We start from the raw sequence: 23,938 nt of genomic DNA, 5'->3' as shown, positions 1-23,938 counted from the left end.
TCCAGAAACAGCCTTAACATGGCGGCACTATCAGGCTCTAAGCTCCCGTACGGTAATTGGATCCGCGGAAGCTCCAGGCTCCGTTTTGCACTTAGTTAAAATTGTTTTGGCACTTTAAAAAGAAGCTTCTTCTAATTTCACCGTGGCAAATATTGGCTGTCTCTCCGACTGTCAGGTTCTCCTGCTGATAAAGTACAGCTGCATCAAAGCTGCTGTTTTCTGACGAATGAATCTTACCTCTCTGCTTCTGAACAACTTCACTGATCCAACCACGATCCCAGTTGCTTTTCTCTCCAAACTCCCAGACTGTGTTTGAATCTGGACTTCTTCATGTTTTATAATAATCCTGGCTGCAGTGAAGGATTTCCAGGTGACCCATCAGAGTCACGTTTCACTAGAAAACGCATCAGTTGGTCATAATTGGAGGTCAGATTTATTCCTGTTCCTGCTCACTTCCTGAATGATTCAGACTGTGAAGAACAAGATTTAAAAGCGAAACATTTTCAGTCTGTCGGGTCGTTGTGTTTCATGGAGGAACATTTTGTCTCCATTTTCTCTGTAACGTTCAATGGAAAACTCCCTGAAATACGAAGCTCCCTTCTTTGGGCTTGTCTCACTGAACCGGTTTCTGATCTGATTTAAAACACATGTGGACAGAATCTCTGGAGAAGCAGAAACCAGGAAACACAGGAAGCTTTAAAACATGAGAGACGAGCAGAAGCCGAGTCCTCTTCTCCTCTTCTCTTCTTCCTCTTCTTCTGCTTGTGTGTGTGTGTGTGTGTGTGTGTGTGTGTGGGGGGGGGGGGGTCCTTGTTAAAATCAGCTGTTTCTGTTTTCAGGTTTTGAAACACAATAAAACATGAAACATTTCTAAAATGAGGTTTGATACATTTTCTTCTGATGTTTGTGGGGAAAAAATATTTACCAACATGATGTTGATGGAAAATAGTAAATATTAGTCTTGCTGGTGTCACTCTGTTGTGAAATTGAATGCAGTTTTTGCTCCAGATAAATGTCTGCAGTTTTCTGCTTGCTGCCACCACAGCTGGATCTCAGCAGGAGGCTGTGGTATAGTTAAAGTCCAGGAGCTCAGAGGACGGAATGAGGAAACGGGTTTATTGGTGCAGCAATGCTGCCACCTGCTGCTGACTGTAGAGATGACAGGCTGTCTATACCTGGATTGAACATATTAGTGATATCAATACATTTCAACGGATCCATGTTTTCCCAAGAGAAAAAGACCTGAACTTCCGGAAAATATTAAAACATATATGAACTGATTGGAGGCAGCAGTGGAGGGTCATGTTGATCCTAAACTGTTTTACTGCTCCAATAATCTCTTCCATATGTGAACATATAAATAAATCATTTCTGTGGGATTTATTCATGTTTTCCAATGAAAATATGTAGAATAAAAAACTGATCTTTGCATGATGAACTCCAGGTTCAGGTAAAGTCTTACCTGATGTTCTGAATATTTCAGAGACGCTGGCCCTTTAAGAGACTCCCTGTCGCCTTGGTTACCGTGCCAACCGGGAAGTTTCGCCAAATATCTTTAGGACGTGAACAGAAGCTGGAGTTTGTGCTTTTTCCTCTCACTGCCCAGATCTTACCTTCAGCTCTGACCTTTGACTCTCCACCGGAGGAAGGTGAGCAGAGAACCGGCTCCGTTCATTCCGTTAGCCTCCGTTAGCGTCCGTTAGCCGCCGTTAGCCGCCATGCTAACCGTGTAGGTCTCCGTGCTGAAGCTGTCTTTCTGAACAGAGTTCACTTGAAGCCAAACGGCTCATTAAAATGAATCGGTTCTTTTCCCAGGGCTGCTTTAAACCTGCTTTAGTGCGTGGAGTCGCTGTCCGTGGTGCTGACCGCGGCCACCAGACGTCATGCAGGAGATCGCTTCATTAAGATACAATCAGCTGCCGGTCGCTCAGCTCGCTGCTTCTCAAGACACTGAAAACTGATTTTAACACAATATTTCATCAGTAAAAATTCGGCTCGTTTGTGAACGTTTTGCTTAAAACGTGAAGTATTTAACCCCCTGGGATCAATAGAGTACATTTGAATTGAGTTGAACTGAACGAAGTCAATATTCAGTTCAGTTCTAAGGGAAATGAAATGTCGTAACTCATGACGTCATCAGGTTTTTGTCTCCAGAGATGAGCCAGGTGGACGGCAGCAGACAGCCGGTCTCCTGCACAGTCAAACCTCCGGTCTACCTGCAGATCGGAGAGCCCAAAGCGGAACCGGGTCAGTCCGGGGTCTGTGTGCTCGATGTCCCCCTCCCCTTTGGGAAACCAGTCAGTGTAAGTCAGACACACAACAGAAACAGTAAATTATCAATCATCCTCCCAGAACCTCACGCTGCTCTGCTTCAGGCTGAGCAAACCAAACTAAAGGTTTTTGGTTCTCCAGAGAAACAAGCTGCTGATTGACAGACGAACAGAAATGAACTGTTCATTTCTGAACAGCTAAACAGGAAACCAGAGGTTCCCTCAGCTGGACTGGGAACCTCATGTTCACCTCTGCAAAGTTTTTACAGTGTTTAAAAAGTTCAGAGCGCTGAAAGAAAGGAGCATTCGTCCAAAGTTTCTAAATTCAATCGGTTTGTTTTCAATGAGTTTTTGGCGTTCAGACGTCCAGCAGGAAGTTGTGCTGCAACAGTGGAGATCAGGAGATCTGTCTGCCCAGAAAACTGGTCGTCCTTCTGTTGGACTCAGCAGCTCTGACCTGCTTTTCAGCATTTAGCTGTAATTACAAACAGCTTCGATGCAGAGTGGCTCCTCTTCACCTCAGAGCTGCAGAGATCCTGCTATTTAATCCCAGCGAGTTTGTCCAGGCGCTCAGTTTGGGCTGCTTCTGTGTTTGTTTCCACTGTCTGTCTGCAGGTTGAGGAAATCACCTTTAAGAACTACTACACCGCCTACGTCACTGTGCGTTTGCTGAGGAGGGCTTCTGGGCAGGAAGGGCCGACCAAGTGGGTCACGGCTCTCCGAGACCTGCCGCTGATGGACAACCCGCACACAGAGAGAGGCTCCCAGGATTACTACTCCATCCACAGGAAGCAGGTGGGTCACGGCTTTATCGATGAACATCCACTGACCCAAAGTCTGATTCAGACTCAGAACAGACGAGAGGCAAAGCGTCTTCCTCAGACAGCAGCGATGAAGAGTCTCTGGTTCCACTGGGTTTTAGTTTCTGCTTCTAATCAATCTGATTGGATGATGGAAAACAAATTAAGCTAAAAGGAGTTAGCCTATCAGTGAAGCTATGCTAGCCCAAAATAGCATTTCAATGCTAAAGATGTAGCCGCTAACACTAAGCCAAAGAGAATCCTGAAACTCTGGAAAGATGAATGAAAGAAAAACACTTTATTATCCTGAATATGTAGACCAGACGGACATAAACTACATCGTACGTGAATGAATTTAACCAAATTTGTCTGATAAGTTTGTTATTTTAAAATACTGGGATGAGTGAACCAGAAACAAGCAGATGATCAGATTTTAAAGTTTGTTTTATCTCAGATCTTCATCTGTGAGATTTTTACTTCATCCAGAGTGTAAATATAAGGAAACATTCGGTCAGTGAAGGTATGTGTGAAGGTGTGTGTGAAGGTGTGTGTGAAGGTGTGTGTGTGTGTGCAGCTTTCCTCCATCCCAGTCCAGATCCTACTCGAATCCTGTGGATCTTTTTCTGGGCTGATAGATCTGAGGAGGAACCTGGAGAACAAACTGATAATCCATTTTCTGTCAACATCAATCCCCATAATCCAGACTGTTAGTTTCCCTTCCTCTGGTCAGATTCTGCTAACACACCCAGAGTCCAAACCTCACTGTCTCCAACATCAACATCCCAGCTGTGGATCCCGGAGTTAAAACCCTGAGAGCCGAGAACGGACCACCAAACGTCCAACCGCTCCGGATTATCAGGCAGCTGCTGCCTCCGTCCTGCTGTCACAACGCTCAGATCTTCAGACAGCAGGAGTTCTGGATTCGCCGTGTTTGGGTCCAGAACCAGAGGAGTGTAGGTCACCATGTCCTTCATGTTGCTCCAGATGTTGAAGGCCAGGTTGCCCAGATGTTTGGCCTGGTCTATCAGAGCTCCTGAGGGCAGCTGTGGATCCTCCAGCAGGGGGCAGCGCTGGACTCTTTCCACTGCAGCCTTGTAGTTGTGCAGGAATGAGACGTCTTCAGCTCTCAGCTCCTCCTCTGTGGCTCTGACTGTGTCTGAAAGAGCTGCTATCTCTCTGCTCAGAGCCCATCTTCTCCTCCATCATCCCTCTCTTCTGCTCCTCTTCCTCCCTCAGTGCAGCCAGCCTGGCCTCCTCTTCCTCTGCTAGAAACTGATGAAGCTTCTTAAACTGCTCAACAATCTGCCTCTCTGTGTGTCGGGCCTGGACCATCATGTGTTCTGCTGTCTGATCAAACTCCTCTTTAACTTCCTTCTTCTGCTCCAGTTTCTTCTTTAAAGGCTCCAGAGATGTTTTCAGATTCTCTCTGTGATCCTGAGCAGCTTCATCGATGGCTCTGAATCTGTGCTTGATGTGTTTTTCTGAATCTCTGCAGACGAGACAAACTGGCTGCTGATGGTCCAGACAGAAGAGTTTGAGTTTCTCAGAGTGCAGACTGCAGAGACTCTCTGAAGCTTTTGCTCTCTCTGCTCTAAGAATGATTCACAGAGTCTTCAGAGCCGGATTTAAAGTCGGTTCCTCTCTTGAAGATTTCCTCTTGCAAACTGGACACTCTCCTGCTGGTTTCTGTCTCCACCAGTTCTTCAGACACTCCTTACAGAAGCTGTGGCTGCATGACAGAACAACCGGATCCTTAAAGCCGTCCTGACAGACCAGACAGCAGAGATCCTCCTCTGGTCTGGAAGCCATTTTGTCTCTGAGTGAAGCTGAAACCCAGTCCGTCAGGCTCGCTCCCTCGCCGCGTGTTTTTATTTCCGTCCTGCAGCTGGATTTACTCAGATGAAGCAGTCAGTTTGTTCTGACGGTGAATCTGATCGTCTCTGTTTTACAAGCTGCTTCCTGTTTCCCCTCAGGTGAGTCAGAGAAGGGGCGGAGCTAAAACCTGTTAGACTTCCTGTGAGGATCTTTGTTTAAACCTGTAGCTGAGGTTTTTCCTTCGTCTCCTTGTAAGTGTGTCTGAAGCTGCATTCAGACAGCTGAGCTTAGTAACGATGGAGAAACTAAGATGAATGTTTCTATCGTTGTGCCATAATGGCACAGAGTTGCCACATATTGTGAGATCAGCATTAATATCTGGTGAAGCTCAGTGTGACTCATTACTGATTAATGTTGGAATAACAAACTGATCTACCAGCTGATTGGTTGATGGATGGGCAGACGGACGTTTTTAGACTTTAGGAACTGAAATCATCTCTTTAGTGAGATTCGCTAATTTGTTGCCTCCCCAGGTTTTTAGTTTCTGTCGTGCTGCGTTCACTGTAACCTGGACATCAACGTTAACCTTCCCATATAAACGAATGTTGGAAATGCTCATTTGGAAATTCATCATCTTCAGGACTGTTTCTCCAAGTAGAACTCGGGTCATTGTTCAGATAAACTGAGGTCCAAAGTTTCCCTGTTTAGCTTTTTTTCAGTTCTGATAAACACTGATTAATATGTGTGAGGAAGTAATACTTCCTGCAGGACAACGGGCTAACTGCCAGCTAACCCAGCTAACTGCTGGCTAACTTCCAGCTAACTCCTGGCTAACTCCCAGCTAACTCCTGGCTAACTCCCAGCTAACTCCTGGCTAACTTCCAGCTAACTCCCAGCTAACTGCCAGCTAACTCCCAGCTAACTCCTGGCTAACTTCCAGCTAACTCCTGGCTAACTCCCAGCTAACTCCTGGCTAACTTCCAGCTAACGCCTGGCTAACTTCCAGCTAACTCCTGGCTAACTTCCAGCTAACGCCTGGCTAACTTCCAGCTAACTCCTGGCTAACTCCAGCTAACGCCTGGCTAACTTCCAGCTAACGCCTGGCTAACTCCCAGCTAACTCCTGGCTAACTTCCAGCTAACGCCTGGCTAAATTCCAGCTAACTCCTGGCTAATTCCCAGCTAACGCCTGGCTAACTTCCAGCTAATGCCTGGCTAACTCCCAGCTAACTCCAGGCTAACTTCCAGCTAACTCCAGGCTAACTCCCAGCTAACTCCTGGCTAACTCCCAGCTAACGCCTGGCTAACTTCCAGCTAACTCCTGGCTAACTCCCAGCTAATGCCTGGCTAACTTCCAGCTAACTCCAGGCTAACTTCCAGCTAACTCCCAGCTAACTCCAGGCTAACTTCCAGCTAACTCCAGGCTAACTCCCAGCTAACTCCCAGCTAACTCCTGGCTAACTCTTAGCTAACTCCAGGCTAACTCCCAGCTAACTCCTGGCTAACTCCCAGCTAACGCCTGGCTAACTTCCAGCTAACTCCTGGCTAACTCCCAGCTAATGCCTGACTAACTTCCAGCTAACTCCAGGCTAACTCCCAGCTAACTCCCAGCTAACGCCTGGCTAACTTCCAGCTAACTCCTGGCTAACTCCCAGCTAATGCCTGGCTAACTCCCAGCTAACTCCAGGCTAACTTCCAGCTATCTCCTGGCTAACTCCCAGCTAACTCCCAGCTAACGCCTGGCTAACTCCAGGCTAACTCCCGGCTAACTCTGTGCCCCTCAGATGCTAGTGGAGCCAGACCACGTGGTTTCGGTCCGGCTGATCCTGAGGCAGCCATCGTCTGCCTGGCTGAGCTTCAGCTTGGAGGAGATCAAAATTTTCCCTCACATGGAACCGGTCAGTCGTTACGTTTTTCTCTCTGTATGAGTTCTATAGAAGTCCAAAAACCAGGTGTGTTATTATTATCATTCTCTTGTCTGGTACAGGAGCCCCAGAAGGAGGTTTCTGATTGGCTGTCTGACCTGATTCTGGTCGACCAGCTTCCTGATGTAGAGGTACGCGCTCCGGCCCAAACACTTTGAATTCATGCGGAGACTCCTGATGAAAAGCTTGACGGGTTTTCATCTGGTCTGTGTTCTGCTGGCGTCCTGCAGGGCCTGCCGGACCCGCACACCGTTTCCTCCAGCATCCAGCAGATGTGGGCTCTGACCGAGGTCATGCAGACCAACCAGACCACAGCCTCCATCGGACGCTTCGATGTGAGTCCTTCGTCTCCGGTTCACTGTCAGCTCCGAGTATCCATCCCTGGAAAACAAACTGAAAACAACTTTCCATTTTAAAATGTTCCACTTTGGTAAAGAAACCAAACAGCCTCATGAAATCCTGAAGTTTTTGAGACGACTGACCTCACTGTGTGGTCAGCCTGACAGTAAGAGCTTTCTGAGGTGATCTAAACACAGATCCCTGAGGAACACCTCTGTGCCGCCGTGTGAGGCTGGCGACGCTCTCTGATGACGCTCAGCTGGTTTACAGCCTGGCACAAACTGGAAATAAAGGATGGGTTGTGTTTTATGTTCCTGCAGGTGGACGGATGTTATGACATCAGCCTGCTGTCGCTGACGTAACGCGGCTTTCAGAGCAACACACACTTCCTGTGTGAGTGGAGACAGAAGAGCGAAAACCGCTGCTGGTTTATCGCTTTGTGTCGTCATACATGATCATCATGATGCATCAGCAGAATAACTCCTCAGTCCTGATCCTGATCCTGGTCCACTTCTGGTTTTATTTGGACATTTCTCTCATTTTGTCTCTAAAATAGAAATGATCTTTCTTCTTCATTTGTTTTGGTGTTGTTAATAATTCAGACTGTTAAAGAGAAAAAAAATCATAAAACTGATCAAGTTAAATCAATTTTTCACAGGATTAACATTTAGATCCTAAATGAGGAAAATGATTCACTCATTTACATAATAAAAGGTTTTTGTTTCAGCATAAAATATCTACTGTTGATCTTTTTGAGCAAATTCAGTCGAATCTTAAATATTTATGTTTTCACTTTCAGGGTCAAAATGAATATTAAAATCCTCCACTGTGATGACGACATCATCGATAACACACACACACACACACACACACAGAGACACACACACACACACAGAGACACACACACACACAGAGAGGCACACACAGACACACACACACAGAGAGGCACACACACACACACACATAGAGACACACACACACACACAGAGAGGCACACACAGACACACACACACACACAGAGAGGCACACACACACACATAGAGACACACAGACACACACACACACAGAGAGGCACACACACACAGAGACACACACACACAGAGACACACACACACAGAGACACACACACACAGAGACACACACACACACAGAGAGACACACACACACAGAGAGACACACACACAGAGAGACACACACACACAGAGAGACACACACACAGAGACACACACACACACAGAGACACACACACACACAGAGAGACACACACACACAGAGAGACACACACACAGAGAGACACACACACACAGAGACACATAGAGACACAGTCCGTGTGTTCTGCTGAACGCCAGCAGAACACAGACCAGATGAAAACCCGTGTGAGTGTGTGTGTGTCTCTGTGTGTGTGTGTGTGTCTGTGTGTGTGTGTGTGTGTGTGTGTGTGTCTCTGTGTGAAACACACCGGCTCAGATCCTGCTGTTCTCCCGGTTCTGCAGGTCCAACAGATTCTGATTTTCTGAACTTGTCGTTTTGTGTTCGGTTGCTGCTGATGGAGATGTTGTCATGACACGAACAACATGTCAGCAGGTTAGACGTCGCTGTTGTTTCCTCTTGACAGAAGACGTGTCAGGAACGCGAGCCGCTCTCCGTCTGAAGCTGAAGTGGTTTTCATGCGGTGAAGTTTGTCTCTTTCTCATTAAGTCCTGCAGTCGTTCCTCTTCTCCTCGTCTTCCTGCCCTCCTCATTCGCTTTGATTTGATCTTTCCAACATCTCATCACTCACCCGCTGCAGCTCCTCACCTCAGAGTCATGAATCATTTATTCAGATGAGTCTGAGACAGCCGTGTCACCGGCCGCTCCAACAACCACAGGAAGAAAAAAGCGGCTTCATGCTGTGACTGGAATAACTGAAGAGACAAGTTTCACTCAGAGCAGAAACTTTACAGCTTCTTAATGCCGGGTCGTTCTCTGTGGAGGAAAACGTTTTGTCTCGTGTGACTTTGACCAGCTTCATGTGTTTCCTGGACTCAAAGCGTTGAACACTGAATGGAGTCAGATTTCTGTTCTGTTTTGGTGATTTGTAGGTTTTATTGTTGACTGAAACATTTTATATAGTGTATATTTCTGCACATTTTCCTGCAACGTTGATTTTCGTCCAACAGTTTCTGAGTTCATTCAGACATGAAGCTTCCAAACATTTCCAGTCCAACAAACTTCAAACCAGGAACACATGACTGCAGTTAAACTTTCATATTGTTCAACGTTTCAGTAAAGATTCAGTTCCAAAACCCAAAGAACTTCTCCTCAGGTTTTATCTTATGACCATTTCAGAACCACCAGAACCATCTGTGTGTGCTGCTGCGAATAGAACAGATCCTGACCCTAAAAACGAGAGACGGACCTGAAGCAGCCGATCTGTTCTGATCCATTCTGATCTGTTCTGATCCATTCTGATCTGTTCTGATCCGATCTGTTGTGATCCGATCCATTCTGAACCGATCCGGACCGATCACAATGATCCTGAATCTCTGCAGAAACCACCAGATTCAGAGCAGATGCTCTTTGGAGGTGATGGACACCAACCCAGGTTTTCCTGGACCAGGTGAGCTCCATCAGAACCACAGGACTGCTGTTCCAGATGCCGCCAGCAGGGGGCGTCTCCGCTGAAATCTGCAGAGGTTTTTATCCAAACAGGAATTCAGGAAGTTATTCTTTTTATTATTTCTCTTCATGTTGATGATTCTGTCTGACGGCTGCAGTGAAGATGAAGATGATGAAGATGGAGTCTGTGAACAAAACCGGACCGGACCTGCTCAGTGACTCGGATGCAGAAGAACCTCCAGAACCAAATTTGTTCAAACTGTTAAGTTTTTAGTCAAATGTTCATGAGACGCTGGTTGATATGATTTTATTCTTCCAGGTTTTGATCAGAGCAGGAACTGGTTCTGATTCTCTCCTGCTGCTGCAGATGAAGCTGATTTCCGGGGTCACCACACGGTGGCGCTGCTGCTCCTCACATCAGAACTGCGCTCCAACATTCCTACACTTTTCAGAGGATCAGGTCTGCTTTTTATGTCCAGATCGGAGAAAACACAGAAACTGGAGACACATCTAGAGACATCTGGACACATCTGGAGACATCTAGAGAGATCTGGACACATCTGGAGACATCTAGAGAGACCTGGACAGATCTGGAGACATCTAGAGACATCTGGACACATCTAGAGAGATTTGGACACATCTAGAGACATCTGGACACATCTGGAGAGATCTAGAGACATCTGGACACATCTAGAGAGATTTGGACACATCTAGAGACATCTGGACACATCTGGAGAGATCTAGAGACATCTGGAGACATCTAGAGAGATCTGGACACATCTAGAGACATCTGGACACATCTGGAGAGATCTAGAGACATCTGGACTGGTGATGTCCCCAGAATCCAGCAGTCGTCAGTCGATGAGCAGCACTCAGCCTCCGATGGAGGATCTGTCTCAGCCAATCAAAAAGCCTCCAATGAGATGCAGAACCAATCAGAGCTGCTCTCATTAGCTTCCTCTGCTGCTTTTATTGGTTTTATTTTTTGCTTCTTGACGATTCGCCACTGAGCAGAAACGATGTGATCTGTTAATCAGGAGGAAACTCGACCCAAAGCATCAGGATGAAACTGCTGGGCTGCTGAGGATGAAAAGGCAGAAAACAACGGAGAGAAGAAGAAATGAGGCGTCAGAGTCTAATCCCACATGAGCGTTTGGAGCTCTGAGTCTGCAGGGACAGCAGATCAGATTCTGCTGCGTCAGCCAAACCACCAACACACCTGCTTAGTCCAGATGCAACATTATTCTCACATTTCCTCCAGCTGGGCAGAAACCGCTGGAGGAGCCCAGAGGCGGAACCACCGGGGGATGGCGGGGGGACGGCGGGGGGACGGAGACCACGCAGAGCAACATGGAGGAGCCTTTGCTGCAGCTGCCGGAGTCAACATGCGGCTCCTCCCACCATGTCTGCAGCATCTGCAGCATCTGCTCATAAAAGACTTTCTGCAACAGAAACATAAAAATATTCCAAATCAATATTTTACTGCTCACTGTGTAAAAGGTTGTTTAGACTTTCTCCCCAGATATTCATGTCTGTCTCTCTGTTGGTTCTCTGTTCACCGACAAGGCAAACTAAAAAAGGCTTAAAAATGCAGCAGCTCAACAAGTTATAACGTAAACAGCCCATAACTTGTATTGGAGCCATTGGAATGAATCAATGTTTATGAGGAGTTTTTATTAAGAGCAGTTCCTCATCAAAGCTTTTTTATTTAGAACCTTAAATGTCTGTAAATGTGTAGCAGAGATTCGATCACCGGTTTTATTTCTCTGCAGAAAAACATGTTTGATGTTCATCAGAGTCATTTCTGCTCCTGCAGCTTGAATGTGATTTAAAAACTTTTAAACACATTTTACGTTACGTTTCACTGCAACTTCGCCGACCTCCCAAAGTTTGCTCTGAATGAATGTTCCTGTTGATGTGAACACGAATAAACAGTTTGATTTGTTCAGGTTTGTTGCTGCAGGTTCTTCAGTTCGTCTGAAACTGAAAATAAAATCAGACTTTCTCAGAAATTATGTTTATTGATGGAGAAAATCTGAACCTTTTTATCGCTGCTGATTGTTTAGTTTTGTTCGTTTCTGATTGGCTGCCTGTAAACTCAACACTCCTGATTCCAGGTTCTGATCATCGGAATTTAACCGGATATCTTCAACATTCTTTCTTTTTGCCTTCAGTTGAAGTGATGCTGCTAAAAGCTGCAGCTTCCAGTTTTAATCTGACGATGAAGAGACCAGAGATCCGATGTAATCCAGCCGAGGAAACATCTGGATTACACTGCAGAGTCTGAGACACGGTTCTGGTTCTGGTTCTGGTTCTGGTACTGGTTCTGGTTCTGGTACTGGTTCTGGTTCTGGTATTGGTATTGGTATTGGTTCTGGTTCTGGTACTGGTACTGGTTCTGGTATTGGTTCTAGTTCTGGTTCTGGTTCTGGTACTGGTACTGGTACTGGTACTGGTTCTAGTTCTGGTTCTGGTTCTGGTACTGGTCCTGGTTCTGGTTCTGGTTCTGGTTCTGGTTCTGGTTCAGGTTTTGGTACTGGTTCTGGTAGTGGTACTGGTACTGGTTTTGGTTCTGGTTCTGGTTCAGGTTTTGGTACTGGTTCTGGTACTGGTACTGGTTCTGGTACTGGTTCTAGTACTGGTTCTGGTTCAGGTTCTGGTTCTGGTACTGGTTCTGGTTTTGGTCCTGGTTCAGATTTTGGTACTGGTTCTGGTTCTGGTACTGGTTCTGGTACTGGTTCTGGTTCTGGTACTGGTTCTGGTACTGGTTCTGGTTCAGGTTCTGGTTCTGGTTCAGGTTCTGGTACTGGTTCTGGTTCTGGTACTGGTTCTGGTTTAGGTTCTGGTACTGGTTCTGGTTCTGGTATGCATGCTCGGTATGTTGCTGTAAAGTCAGTGACAGTCTGCTGTCGCCCCCTGCTGGTTAGGAGGACCGAATGTTCTGCTGGGTTTCATTAGAAACTTTTAAAACTAATTTGAACAATTACCTGAGATTAATCCTCTGATAACCAGGATTAAATGTTTGGGATTGGAATTAATTTTTTAAAGTTTCTCAAACCCACGTCATGAAGTAAATGCACTGAAAACCAGGTGATTATTTATCGTATCGTTTATTGTGATAAATTTATTCTAAGAATTTTGATTTATCACACAATAAATCTCAACTGACGATGATCAAAACAACCCAAACCTGTCCTTAATGTTGGCTGATACTTTTTCCTCATGTTTATTTTTACTCAATAAAAACATCAATAAATTGGTAAAATACATTGACCGTCTGCAGTTTCCTGATATAAATCGCTTTTTATGATTTAACAGAGGGGAATGTTGGAGCAGGGTTTGTGTTTGTAGGGATGTAATGACTGACGCACGTCGGTTTATCTCAGAGTTTTACATCAGAAAGACACAAAATAAAGTCAAACTGGAAACCAGTGAACATGAAAATCATTGTTTTCGTTACTGTTCTGTTACTGTCTCATTAATGTTTTCGTTAATTTTCGTTAATGTTTCGTTAATGTTTTGTTAATGTTTCGTTAATGTTTTCGTTAATGTTTTGTTAATGTTTCGTTAATGTTTCATTAATGTTTCGTTAATGTTTCATTAATGTTTCGTTAATGTTTTGTTAATGTTTTGTTAATGTTTCATTAATGTTTCGTTAATGTTTTGTTAATGTTTCGTTAATTTTCGTTAATTTTCATTAATGTTTCCCTACTGTTTTGTTAATGTTTCGTTAATGTTTCATTAATGTTTCGTTGTTTCGTTAAGGTGTCGTTAAAGTTTTGTTAATGTTTCGTTAATGTTTCATTAATGTTTCGTTACTGTTTCATTAATGTTTGGTTACTGTTTCGTTAATGTTTCATTAATGTTTCATTAATGTTTCGTTAATGTTTCGTTAATGTTTCGTTACTGTTTCATTAATGTTTCGTTACTGTTTCGTTACTGTTTCGTTAATGTTTCGTTACTGTTTCGTTAATGTTTCGTTACTGTTTCATTAATGTTTCGTTAATGTTTCATTACTGTTTCGTTAATGTTTTGTTACTGTTTCATTAATGTTTCGTTAATGTTTCGTTAATGTTTCGTTAATGTTTTGTTACTGTTTCATTAATGTTTTCGTTAATGTTTCGTTAATGTTTCGTTAATCTTTCGTTAATGTTTCGTTAATGTTTCGTTAATGTTTTGTTAATGTTTCGTTAATGTTTCGTTAATGTTTCGTTAATGTTTCGTTAATGTTTTGTTAATGTTTTGTTAATGTTTCATTAATGTTTCGTTACTGTTTTGTTAATGTTTCGTTACTGTTTCATTAATGTTTCGTTAATGTTTCATTAATGTTTCGTTAATGTTTCGTTAATGTTTCGTTAATCTTTCGTTAATGTTTCGTTAATGTTTCGTTAATGTTTCGTTAATGTTTCGTTACTGTTTCATTAATGTTTCGTTACTGTTTCATTAATGTTTCGTTAATGTTTCATTAATGTTTCGTTACTGTTTCATTAATGTTTCATTAATGTTTTCGTTACTGTTTTGTTAATGTTTCGTTACTGTTTCATTAATGTTTCGTTAATGTTTCATTAATGTTTTTCGTTAATGTTTCGTTACTGTTTCATTAATGTTTCGTTAATGTTTCATTAATGTTTCGTTACTGTTTTGTTAATGTTTCGTTACTGTTTCATTAATGTTTCGTTAATGTTTCGTTAATGTTTCGTTACTGTTTCATTAATGTTTCGTTAATGTTTCATTAATGTTTCGTTACTGTTTCATTAATGTTTCGTTACTGTTTCATTAATGTTTTTCATTAATGTTTCGTTAATGTTTCATTAATGTTTCGTTGAATCAGATCCAAGCAGCTGATTTTAGTCTGGATTTAAAGGACCTCAGTGTTTCGGTTGCTTTACTCTTTTCTGGAAGTTTGTTCCAGATCTGTGCTGCATAGAAGCTGGAAGCTTCTCCATGTTCGGTTCTGGTTCTGGATGCAGAGCAGAACCTGCAGGCTGATACCGTCCAGACACAGAGAGGTGGAATAAACAGTTTTCTTTTTCTGAAGATGGAACCGCGTGATATCGTGATAAATCTCGGCCTGCTGCCAACGCCTGCACGGTTTTTAATTAGTTCAGAGATTTTCTGGATTTTGGGAGTCACAGATCCTCCGAACTCCTCGGAGGCTCCGCCCTGCCTGGATCCGCATCCGGAGCAGATTGGGATTAAAATCTCTTTTCCAATCATGTTTTATCTGATTCATCTTCATCAAGCAAATTAAAGTGTGATCAAAAGTCTGCAGTGCGACTAGGACTGTCTGTAACAGCCCGCGGCCCCAAAGGGCCTCCTGATGTCTGCCCCGCTCTGCTGCCCCGCTCCTCCGCCCCGCTCCTCCGCTCTGCTGCCCCGCTCCTCCGCCCCGCTCCTCCGCTCTGCTGCCCCGCTCCTCCGCCCGCTCCTCTTCACAAGGTGATCATTCACTTGATTGACTGCTTTCTCTCCTGTCCTCTGGGATCGGCAGCAGATCGACTCGTAATTGACTAAGTTGTTGTTGGAGAAGGGGTGAGAGGTCAATGTCTGCTGGGTGGAGCCTCAGATTGTGGAGTGTTGCTCGGATTTTTTTGCCATGCATATTTGAGAAATATTTTAATCTCCATGGCAACCATTCAGCTGTGCAAAACGCCATTCAGCTCCTTCAGACTAGCCAGCAGCAATTAGCAAACATCTGCTGAGCTCATTATAGGAGCTGCTGCTGGTAAAACATTAAAGGGTTAATAGAGGACCATGTTAGGACGACTTCCTGGAGGAGGAGCTTCAGAAAGAGCAGGAGCTTCTTAAAGAGACAGAGGCCCAATTTCAATCAGGAAGTTACATTTCTTTTAAGTCATATTTGATATACATATATAATTTTTATACTTGTGACTTGAAAACACATAATACTGGCCCTTTAAGAGCCTCAAATATAAACAAAACCTTAAAATCAATTCTAAAATGGAGAAAAACCCAATTTAAAGGAGATAAAACTGGTGTGATGCTCTCGTCTGTTGGCTTAAAGCCGTGTTCTGGAGTCTCTTGTGGACACCAACATAGTCGTTATTTGACCACAGAGTCCAAAGTTTTCCTTTGGTTTCCAGCAGTGACAGAGCTCTGAAGTCTGTAATGTCACCAAACAAAGTACGTTCAGTCTGCTGGGATTTAAATAGGACGTTTTACTGAACAGTCAGAGGAAGAGAGAGCCACGTTTCAGACAAACAGATCAGATCCTGCTCAGAGGAGGTTTTGTTTGTGAGACGTCTGTGACGTTCAGCAGACGTCTGCCCGCCGGCGGCAGGACAGATGGTAACGGCTCAGAGGTCAGGGGTCAGGAGAAGAAGAGAGGCGGCGTTTCCACCAACTCCAGCTGGGTCAGAGTTCAGGTCTGCATCAGTTCAATCTGTTTTTGAGTCAACTGACCTCCTGACAGTTCAAACCTTTTCTACTAGCTAACTCAGGTTCATTCAGCTGTAAGTTGTAAATAATGCAGGTTATTTGTTGTGAAAGTCGTCCAGATCCTCAGCAGCATCACCAAACCGATAATGAACTCTGACCTTCAGCAGCAGCGTGACCCTCTGCTCTGTGATGTAACACCTGCTGCACCTGGAGGACAAGTTCATCATGTCTGACGTGTGTCTTCCTGCAGATGAAAGCCTCCGTGCTAACGAGGCGAACAGAGCAGCCGAGATGTAAAGAAGCGAAATGGAGCCTGGCATGGAGCCGCAGGCCCGATTCCTCGTCTGCAGCCACTTTAGATGCATATCAGTGAAGGTCGGACGGTCAGAGGAGAAGAGCTTCAGATCCGCATGTGGTCCGATCTGGTTGGAGCACTTCAGATGCATAATCAATCAATTCCCTGCTCAGAGATTCGGAGGTCAGAGCGCAGCGCCTCACACTTCCAGCATATTAAATGCAGCAGCATGAAGGGAAGGCGATGAGAAGCTCCATGTTTGCTGCTGTGAGGAGCAGCAAAGTGATTCAAAGCTCCAGGGAAAGAGATGCAATCAGTCACCGCTGCTGGGTTTACAGGCAGGACGGCACATCTGAGTGTTTGATGCTGCAGGATCACTCAGATCCCGCCGAGGATGGAGAAACTCCAACACGACGGGCGCAGAGTTTCTTCTTCTGGCAACACAAATCTGCAGAAAGACTCAAAAAATGTCATAAATAAAAGTCTAAAAGCCAACAGGGAGGCTTCTCATAAGCAGCTTGGACTGCGCCACATTCTGTGGCTATTGGCCGGTTATTGATCAAATATTGGTTATTTGGCCAACCGCCATAAAGTGACAGACAAAGAAACTGAGAGCTGGGATTTTAGGACGATTCCTGTGCTCACCTCTGGGGGCGCTGTGTCTCGGCTGTCTCCATATGTCAGTATTCAGGTTTAATTCTTATGTTTGATAAATGTTGACGTTCCGCAGTCTGTCTGATACATTAATATTTGTGACATGTTTCGTCTTTCTGTCAGCCATAAATCAAGTGATTTAGTTTCCCGTTTCCAAAGGAAGCCGCTTCTGAAGCGCCACAGCTGATTGGACGAAATGAACGTCCATCAGGCGACCTTTTATTTTGAAAAACATGGCAAGCTTACTTATTGTTTTCTTTTTGGTTTTTGATGGGGGTAACGCACATTCAGCGTCCCGCTCCACACTCCATCCAGTAGGTGGCGGTAATGATCATCAATACGTTGCTTTCCAGCCGCCATAAAAAGAGAAGAAGCTGAAGCAGCAGCAGCAGCAGCAGCCGAAGCGGCAGCAGCAGCAGCAGCTGAAGGCTGAAGCAGCAGCAGCTGAAGGCTGAAGCAGCAGCAGCTGAAGGCTGAAGCAGCAGCAGCTGAAGGCTGAAGCAGCAGCAGCTGAAGGCTGAAGCAGCAGCAGCTGAAGGCTGAAGCAGCAGCAGCTGAAGGCTGAAGCAGCAGCAGCTGAAGGCTGAAGCAGCAGCAGCTGAAGGCTGAAGCAGCAGCAGCTGAAGGCTGAAGCAGCAGCAGCTGAAGGCTGAAGCAGCAGCAGCTGAAGGCTGAAGCAGCAGCAGCTGAAGGCTGAAGCAGCAGCAGCTGAAGGCTGAAGCAGCAGCAGCAGCAGCTGAAGCAGCAGCTGAAGCAGCAGCAGCAGCAGCCTGAAGCAGCAGCAGCTGAAGCAGCAGCAGCAGCAGCAGCTGATGGTGAGTCCGGCTGTTTGTTTAATTGCTGATGTGTGATTATCTGTTAGCTTAGCCACAAGCTGTTAGCCGAATCTTTTTAACTTCAGGCTGAGACACAAATTATCTCATAATTTCACCTTTTGACGCCCTGAATCCTGATCCAATGAGAAAAATCCAGTCCTGATTTTTGTCTGAACTGTAAAGATATTGAATAGAAAAACAAAAACATGAACAATGATTATTTCTACATTGAATGATTAGAAGCTGAGGATGAACGCAGGGAAGTTGGGCTGCAGTTCTGCAGAATCATCACTTTGTTTCATGAACATGTTTCATTGATATTCATGAAATGTTATTAATTATTAATTGTTATTAATCACTCCAGTCTGTTTGCTTTAATCTGTGATCAGGAAAACAAACATCATCAATATTGTTGTATTAATACTGCAGATTCTGTTGAATATTAAGGAAATGTTTCGCTTTAGTCGTTAGAACCATCGTCTCGCCTCAGCTGTGAACCTTTGACCTCAGCTTCACTTTGTTAAATCATACCAGATGAATAAAATTAAAGGGTCATTCTGCTTTATTCTGCCAGGTAAAAACGGCTTCTCCAGTTTTTACTGGTTTCTGGTACAGCCTGTCATTTTCCACGGGTCAGATTTGAATGTTGATAGCTGGCATACCCTGACCTCTGACCTCTAACCCCATCTGCCTCTCAAAGCATCTGAACTATTTATTTAACTCAACCAAATCCAGTCCAGGAACAGGCAGACATGGAAGAAACGATTCTCTGTTAACAGTTTCTGGTTAAATAGTCAGAAATTAACAGCAATAATTCTGGTTTTCAGCCTGGCAAGAGAAAAATGTGGCTTTATTTAAAACCTCAAACTGAACATTTAACTAGAAAGCTAAATAGTTATCTAAATGTTTGGTTTGCATATTCCGCTAGCTCAGAGCTAAGCATGAAGCTAATATGCAAATGCAGTGAACCTGCAGTAAGAGGTTCGACCTTCAGGCCTGTGAATGTCCAACACAGCAAAACTCTGAGTTTTTGCACACAGTACTGACTGCAAAGATGATTCATAATGAATCTGCTTTGCTCAAATCTGACTCCTCACTCGTTCACATGCATCAGTCTGTCAGCCGGTTGTTGGCTGCTGCTGCTTTCTGACCCATCAGGGCCTCCAAACGTCCCCTGACAGAAAATGGCTGCCTGCAGTGAGTAGATATGGGATGGTCACGTGTTTCATGAGGTTTTCTACATAATGACTGATTGTCATATCCAAACGATATGACTGGCCATGCAGATATCACAGAGCTAATAATAAGGTGTGGCAAAACACGCGTCCTCCTGCTAACTCAGCCAAATACTGAGATAAGAACGATGATTGCCCCGATCTGCAGTGACTTCCTGTGTGAAAGCGTCGCTCCGTGTTTCCAGCTGCCACATCTCCTGCAGTTTTACGATTCCTCCTCCATCACAGCCTGTCGACAGTAAATCTGCCCCATCGATCCGACACGACTTGAATCTGCAGCGAGGCGATGGATGGACCTGCTGCCGCGCCGAAGCTCATCGATGGAGCGGCGCTCGCCTCGCTGACGCTCCGCGCAAACTGAAACACGGAGGTTGATGGAGGAATTAGAATCATGCTGCTGCTTTTGTTCCTAAATATCCGATTGACACAAAATGGTTCCTTCACATCCGAGACCATCAGAACCAGTAGAACCAGCAGAACCAGCAGAACCAGCAGAACCATCAGAACCAGTAGAACCATCAGAACCAGTAGAACCATCAGAACCAGCAGGAGAACCAGTAGAATCAGTAGAACCATTAGAACCATCAGAACCAGTAGAAACCATCAGAACCATCAGAACCAGTAGAACCAGTAGAACCATCAGAACCAGTAGAACCATCAGAACCATTAGAACCATCAGAACCAGTAGAACCAGCAGAACCAGCAGAACCATCAGAACCAGCAGGAGAACCAGTAGATCAGTAGAACCATTAGAAACCATCAGAACCATCAGAACCATCAGAACCAGTAGAACCATCAGAACCAGTAGAACCATCAGAACCATCAGAACCAGTAGAACCATCAGAACCATTAGAACCATCAGAACCAGTAGAACCATCAGAACCATCAGAACCAGTAGAACCATCAGAACCATCAGAACCAGTAGAACCATCAGAACCAGTAGAACCATCAGAACCAGTAGAACCATCAGAACCATCAGAACCATCAGAACCCTCCTGGTTCACGTGCTGCAGACCAGATGAACCAAAGACAGAAATAAAGTCACCAGGAAATAAGAAATCAAAATCATTCGTTACTGAGTTTTGATATTTTTGAAGTTTTTAAGAAAAGTAATATTCAGACCAGCATTCATTCACTAGTTATGAATCATTTTTAGTTCAATGAACTCAGTGTTTCTGCTGTTTTGTAGTTTTCTGGAAGTTTATTCCAGATTTCTGCTGCATAGAAGCTGAACGTTGCTTCTCTATGTTCCACATCCTGGTTCAGTCATTAACTTTGGTTTTGCCACTTTTAGATTTGTCCCTCTTCGCTTTCCATATCTAATTATTCAGTTTTGAAATATTTAGATATTTAAGACTAATTCTTTAACTCAGGTTCTGTTCTGGTTCTGGTTCTGTTCTGGTTCTGTTCTGGTTCTGTTCTGGTTCTGGTTCTGTTCTGGTTCTGGTTCTGTCTTCATATTTGCTGCCAGTCTTTACTGGAGGTTGATCTTCATTTCTCATGAGTTGCTTTTCCATTTTATTTGCAGCGTTTTTCTTTGAATCTGATCATTTCTGCTGATGGTTTCTGGGTTTTTGTTCTGGTTCCTGCGGCTGATGTTCGTCCTGCTAACGGGTCGGACCGACCCATTTTCTCTTTGCTCATGTTTCATCAGATCTGTCAACCTTTCCGTCGCCTGGCTGATGTTTGTTTCTGTCCTAAAAGTCTAAAGTTTCTCAGGTTTTCATGCAGTGAAGCTGAGCTGCACCGGGACTTCAGGCCTCTGAACGTCGCTCCGATCCTCAGCTGACATTTGATTGATCAGATTAGCAGCTTCTTTAAATCAATGGGTGCAAAGTAAACATAATTATTAAATCAAATATTGAGAAGAACAGAGAAATCCATTAAATTCATTCAGGAGTACATTTTGTTCTGGTTCTGTCCCATCAGGCGAATCGTTTCACCGAGTCTCGATATTAAAGAAACATTTTCTGTTCTGAGATCAGAAGGAGAAATATGACAGCGGTTCTGGTTCTGGTTCTGGTCCACTAACAGTGAACGAAACTCATTAGAAACATGAAACTGATGAGAACCAAGTTTTATGTCACTAAACATGGAGAATAAAACATCAGATCTAATTTTAGGCTCATGATTCATAATTATCTCCATTCCAGGAGAAATGAACTGATTCCTGACGATGTGGACAAACCCTGGTGACCCGAGTCACAAAATGCTCCAGAACTCCAGAACTCCTGCTCCAGAACTCCTGGTCCAGAACTCCTGGTCCAGAACTCCAGAACTCCTGGTCCAGAACTGCGCTGGGTTTTCACGCCTCGTTCAGCTGAAGCCTAGATGTTAATCTGATGAATTCATCGCTGCTAAACCTTCAGGCTGATGCTGGCGGACGGAGTTCTGACCCACTAGCTCAGTACCGGGTCAGTACTAAGCTGCCGGCAGCTTCTGCCTCCTGAACTCACACCTGATGTCCAAACATGGACGGTTCCAGGTGACTGAATGTTGGTTTGTCTTTCATCCGGTTGGTTTCTGCGTCTTGCAGGAATCGTCGTTTTGAAAACTTTGGTTTCATGTTTCTTTTATTTAAACAACAATCCTCCATCTGTCTCTCATATTCATCTCATTCCCATGAATAACAAAAATGGCGTCGTGGTTTAGTTGTTCTGTGGCGGCGCTATGGCGCCATCGAGTGGTCTGGCATGCATACTACAGCATTTTCTTTGTCAGGGTGTTTTCTTTTGTTTCTTTTTTTTGTTGTTGTTGGTTTTACGTCCCGCAGCATCCATCAGATGCCGCCTGGACACAGAGCCCTGGGGTCATGCGGTGCCGTTGACGCACCTGCAGCTCATTTGGAAGGCAGGTCGGGGCGTATAGCAGCGGCGGAACGACGTCTCGTCGCCTGAGTGTTTTGCTGACCTTGGTGAACCGTCTGTCCCGTTACAACTGGACCGAGTCGGACTCCGCTCATACTGCTACACCTTCCTGTCCAACAAAGCCCTCTTCTCCAGCGCTGTGCAAGCAACCACACTCATCCACTCCAGGCAATCTGTTTGTCCTGGAAAGATCCTGCATCCACTCTTCCTAAGCTGTTGCCTCTCGATGACAGCAGGACGATCCGGTCATCAGTTCCAGAATTCATTCCCACATCCTTTTCCCCTGGATGCTATTATTGTTCACTGCTTGCCATATCTGGTTGTGTTCTTGCATGTGGGTGAAGAAACTCGGAACCAAGTTCTGGTTCTGCATCCTGTGCATTTTTTCTTAATTGTTTACGAACATTGACCATGAATGTTTAACAGGCCAGTAAAACATAAACCTCTATGCTAACCGGTTTTTTGCTAGGCTACATGATGGAAGGGATTTTTCTTCATCATTAATTCGACGCATTAATTAATGCCAAACCTGATTGCATCTTACTAATCTTAGTTACTGAAAAATCAGCCGACCTTGACGGTTACGATCGCCATCTTCTCCCCTCATCAAAACGTTGCACAAATGGTTTGGGTTCAGCGCAGCATGCTGGGAAACCAAACATCTGCTTTAGGAGTGAACATCTGCAGGGCAGGTATAGCTACCTACTGTAGCTACCAGCTATTCTGAGGGTAAATTTAAAAAGAGATCAAACCAAAGGACTCACAGCTAATGCTAAGCTGTGAGACATTAAGGTTCTCTGTGATCACAGATTCAGGAAAAGTCGCAGAGTGTCGACACATTTCTGTAAAGATCCATAAAACCAGGAGCTCATCCGGTGAGAACGGAGCTCCGGCCTGCAGGAAGCAGATCCAGAAGGAAAACCTGCTGAAATCCCTGAGGGTGAAAGTCCCACATTGCAGCCCGGCTGCAGAGGAAGTTTGAAATGCCGCCTTAGGAGACAACCGCTTTCATTTAGAGCCCATCAATGTCTTCTTCAAAGTCCATTAGCGGCAGAGAGGCGAGGGATCAATGGTCTGATTAAAGACTCAGATCCTCATGAGCTGCAGTCTCTGGGCGATCCGCTGAAACGGCGGTTTGAGGTCAGGCTGTTAACGATGTGGCTCTGACCGCTCGGCTCAACGCCTCACTTTACTGGACAAAGGACAAAATGAGCCAAATTACCAGCAGCATTGATCCCAAAGCTTTTACTTTGCAGACAGTTTGTCTCGTTTCAGACATTTTCCCTCATCTTCAACTCGTTGGACCAACACACATCAGCAGCAAATTCATTAAAACAGAGATCAGAATGAAACCCAACAAACCAAACACATAGCAGTTTTATTTTGAAAATTTAACATGTAAAATCTCGTGTGTCTTATTTCACATCAACCTGCTCAGGCGTGTTAGCCGTGTTCGTCCCGCACAGCCGGTTCTGGTTCTGGTTCTGGTAGAAAACGGAGACGTTTCTGTCCAACCAACATTCATCTGAACGATTAGGATGGATTTTCCTGAACATCCGTCCAGTTAGAAAAGCGGATCTGATGATTTTAGCCTCATTGTCAGTGAAACATGATGGCAGCAGTTTCTATCAGGATATAAATCCAGGAAGCAGCCGATTCAGAGACACACACAGAGTTTAGCTGGAGTTAAAACCAAAACTAGTTTTTCTGTTTCTTGGAGCAGCAGAGTCAGAAAAAGCAGAAGCTGTGAGCCAACAAAGCCACCAGGAGCCGCATTGTTCATGAAGCTGTCATGTTGGATTTGAGTTTCTTTACCCACATGCAGGTTTAGACATCAGACCGGAAGGTTTTGATTCAAAGATTTAGTTACAGTTATTATTGAATATGTTTGAGCCTAAGTTGTCCTCTGGGATCGGAGCGGCTGGGC

General features: G+C 44.6%; 2 protein-coding genes across 3 annotated transcripts; one reads left to right on the top strand and one right to left on the bottom strand.

Annotated features, from left to right (window-relative positions):
- Window positions 1-1,539: 1,539 nt before the first annotated feature.
- Window positions 1,540-7,882, top strand: LOC129356695 (nicolin-1-like). 2 transcript variants are annotated; one of them, XM_055026258.1, is made up of 7 exons: window positions 1,540-1,649; window positions 2,141-2,303; window positions 2,886-3,065; window positions 6,669-6,782; window positions 6,872-6,940; window positions 7,040-7,144; window positions 7,469-7,882. In XM_055026258.1, the coding sequence occupies exons 2-7, from the start codon at window positions 2,157-2,159 to the stop codon at window positions 7,508-7,510; spliced, it is 657 nt and encodes a 218-aa protein (XP_054882233.1). In that variant the 5' UTR covers window positions 1,540-1,649; window positions 2,141-2,156; the 3' UTR covers window positions 7,511-7,882. The 2 variants fall into 2 exon arrangements, with proteins under 2 accessions (XP_054882233.1, XP_054882235.1); XM_055026260.1 differs by having other exon boundaries at window positions 1,541-1,649; window positions 2,155-2,303.
- On the bottom strand, window positions 3,350-4,931 carry LOC129356694 (E3 ubiquitin-protein ligase TRIM35-like). The gene is given in 2 exon segments (XM_055026257.1): window positions 3,350-4,258; window positions 4,260-4,931. Coding segments are annotated over 2 exon segments (1,101 nt in total). The 5' UTR covers window positions 4,880-4,931; the 3' UTR covers window positions 3,350-3,777.
- Window positions 7,883-23,938: the final 16,056 nt, after the last annotated feature.

The sequence above is a fragment of the Poeciliopsis prolifica genome, unplaced genomic scaffold (genome assembly GCF_027474105.1).
Source record: "Poeciliopsis prolifica strain line A6 unplaced genomic scaffold, Auburn_PproV2 SCAFFOLD186, whole genome shotgun sequence".
NCBI classification, from domain to species: domain Eukaryota; kingdom Metazoa; phylum Chordata; class Actinopteri; order Cyprinodontiformes; family Poeciliidae; genus Poeciliopsis; species Poeciliopsis prolifica.
The sequence above is the reverse complement of the archived record's forward strand: the minus strand, read 5'-3'. Positions and strand labels throughout refer to the sequence as shown.

Coding starts and splice junctions, on each gene's coding strand:
- LOC129356695 (XM_055026258.1), top strand. CDS start 2,157: ATGAGCCAGGTGGACGGCAGCAGACAGCCGGTCTCCTGCACAGTCAAA. Junction 2,304..2,885: donor CCTTTGGGAAACCAGTCAGT/GTAAGTCAGACA, acceptor GTCTGTCTGCAG/GTTGAGGAAATCACCTTTAA. Junction 3,066..6,668: donor ACTCCATCCACAGGAAGCAG/GTGGGTCACGGC, acceptor TGTGCCCCTCAG/ATGCTAGTGGAGCCAGACCA.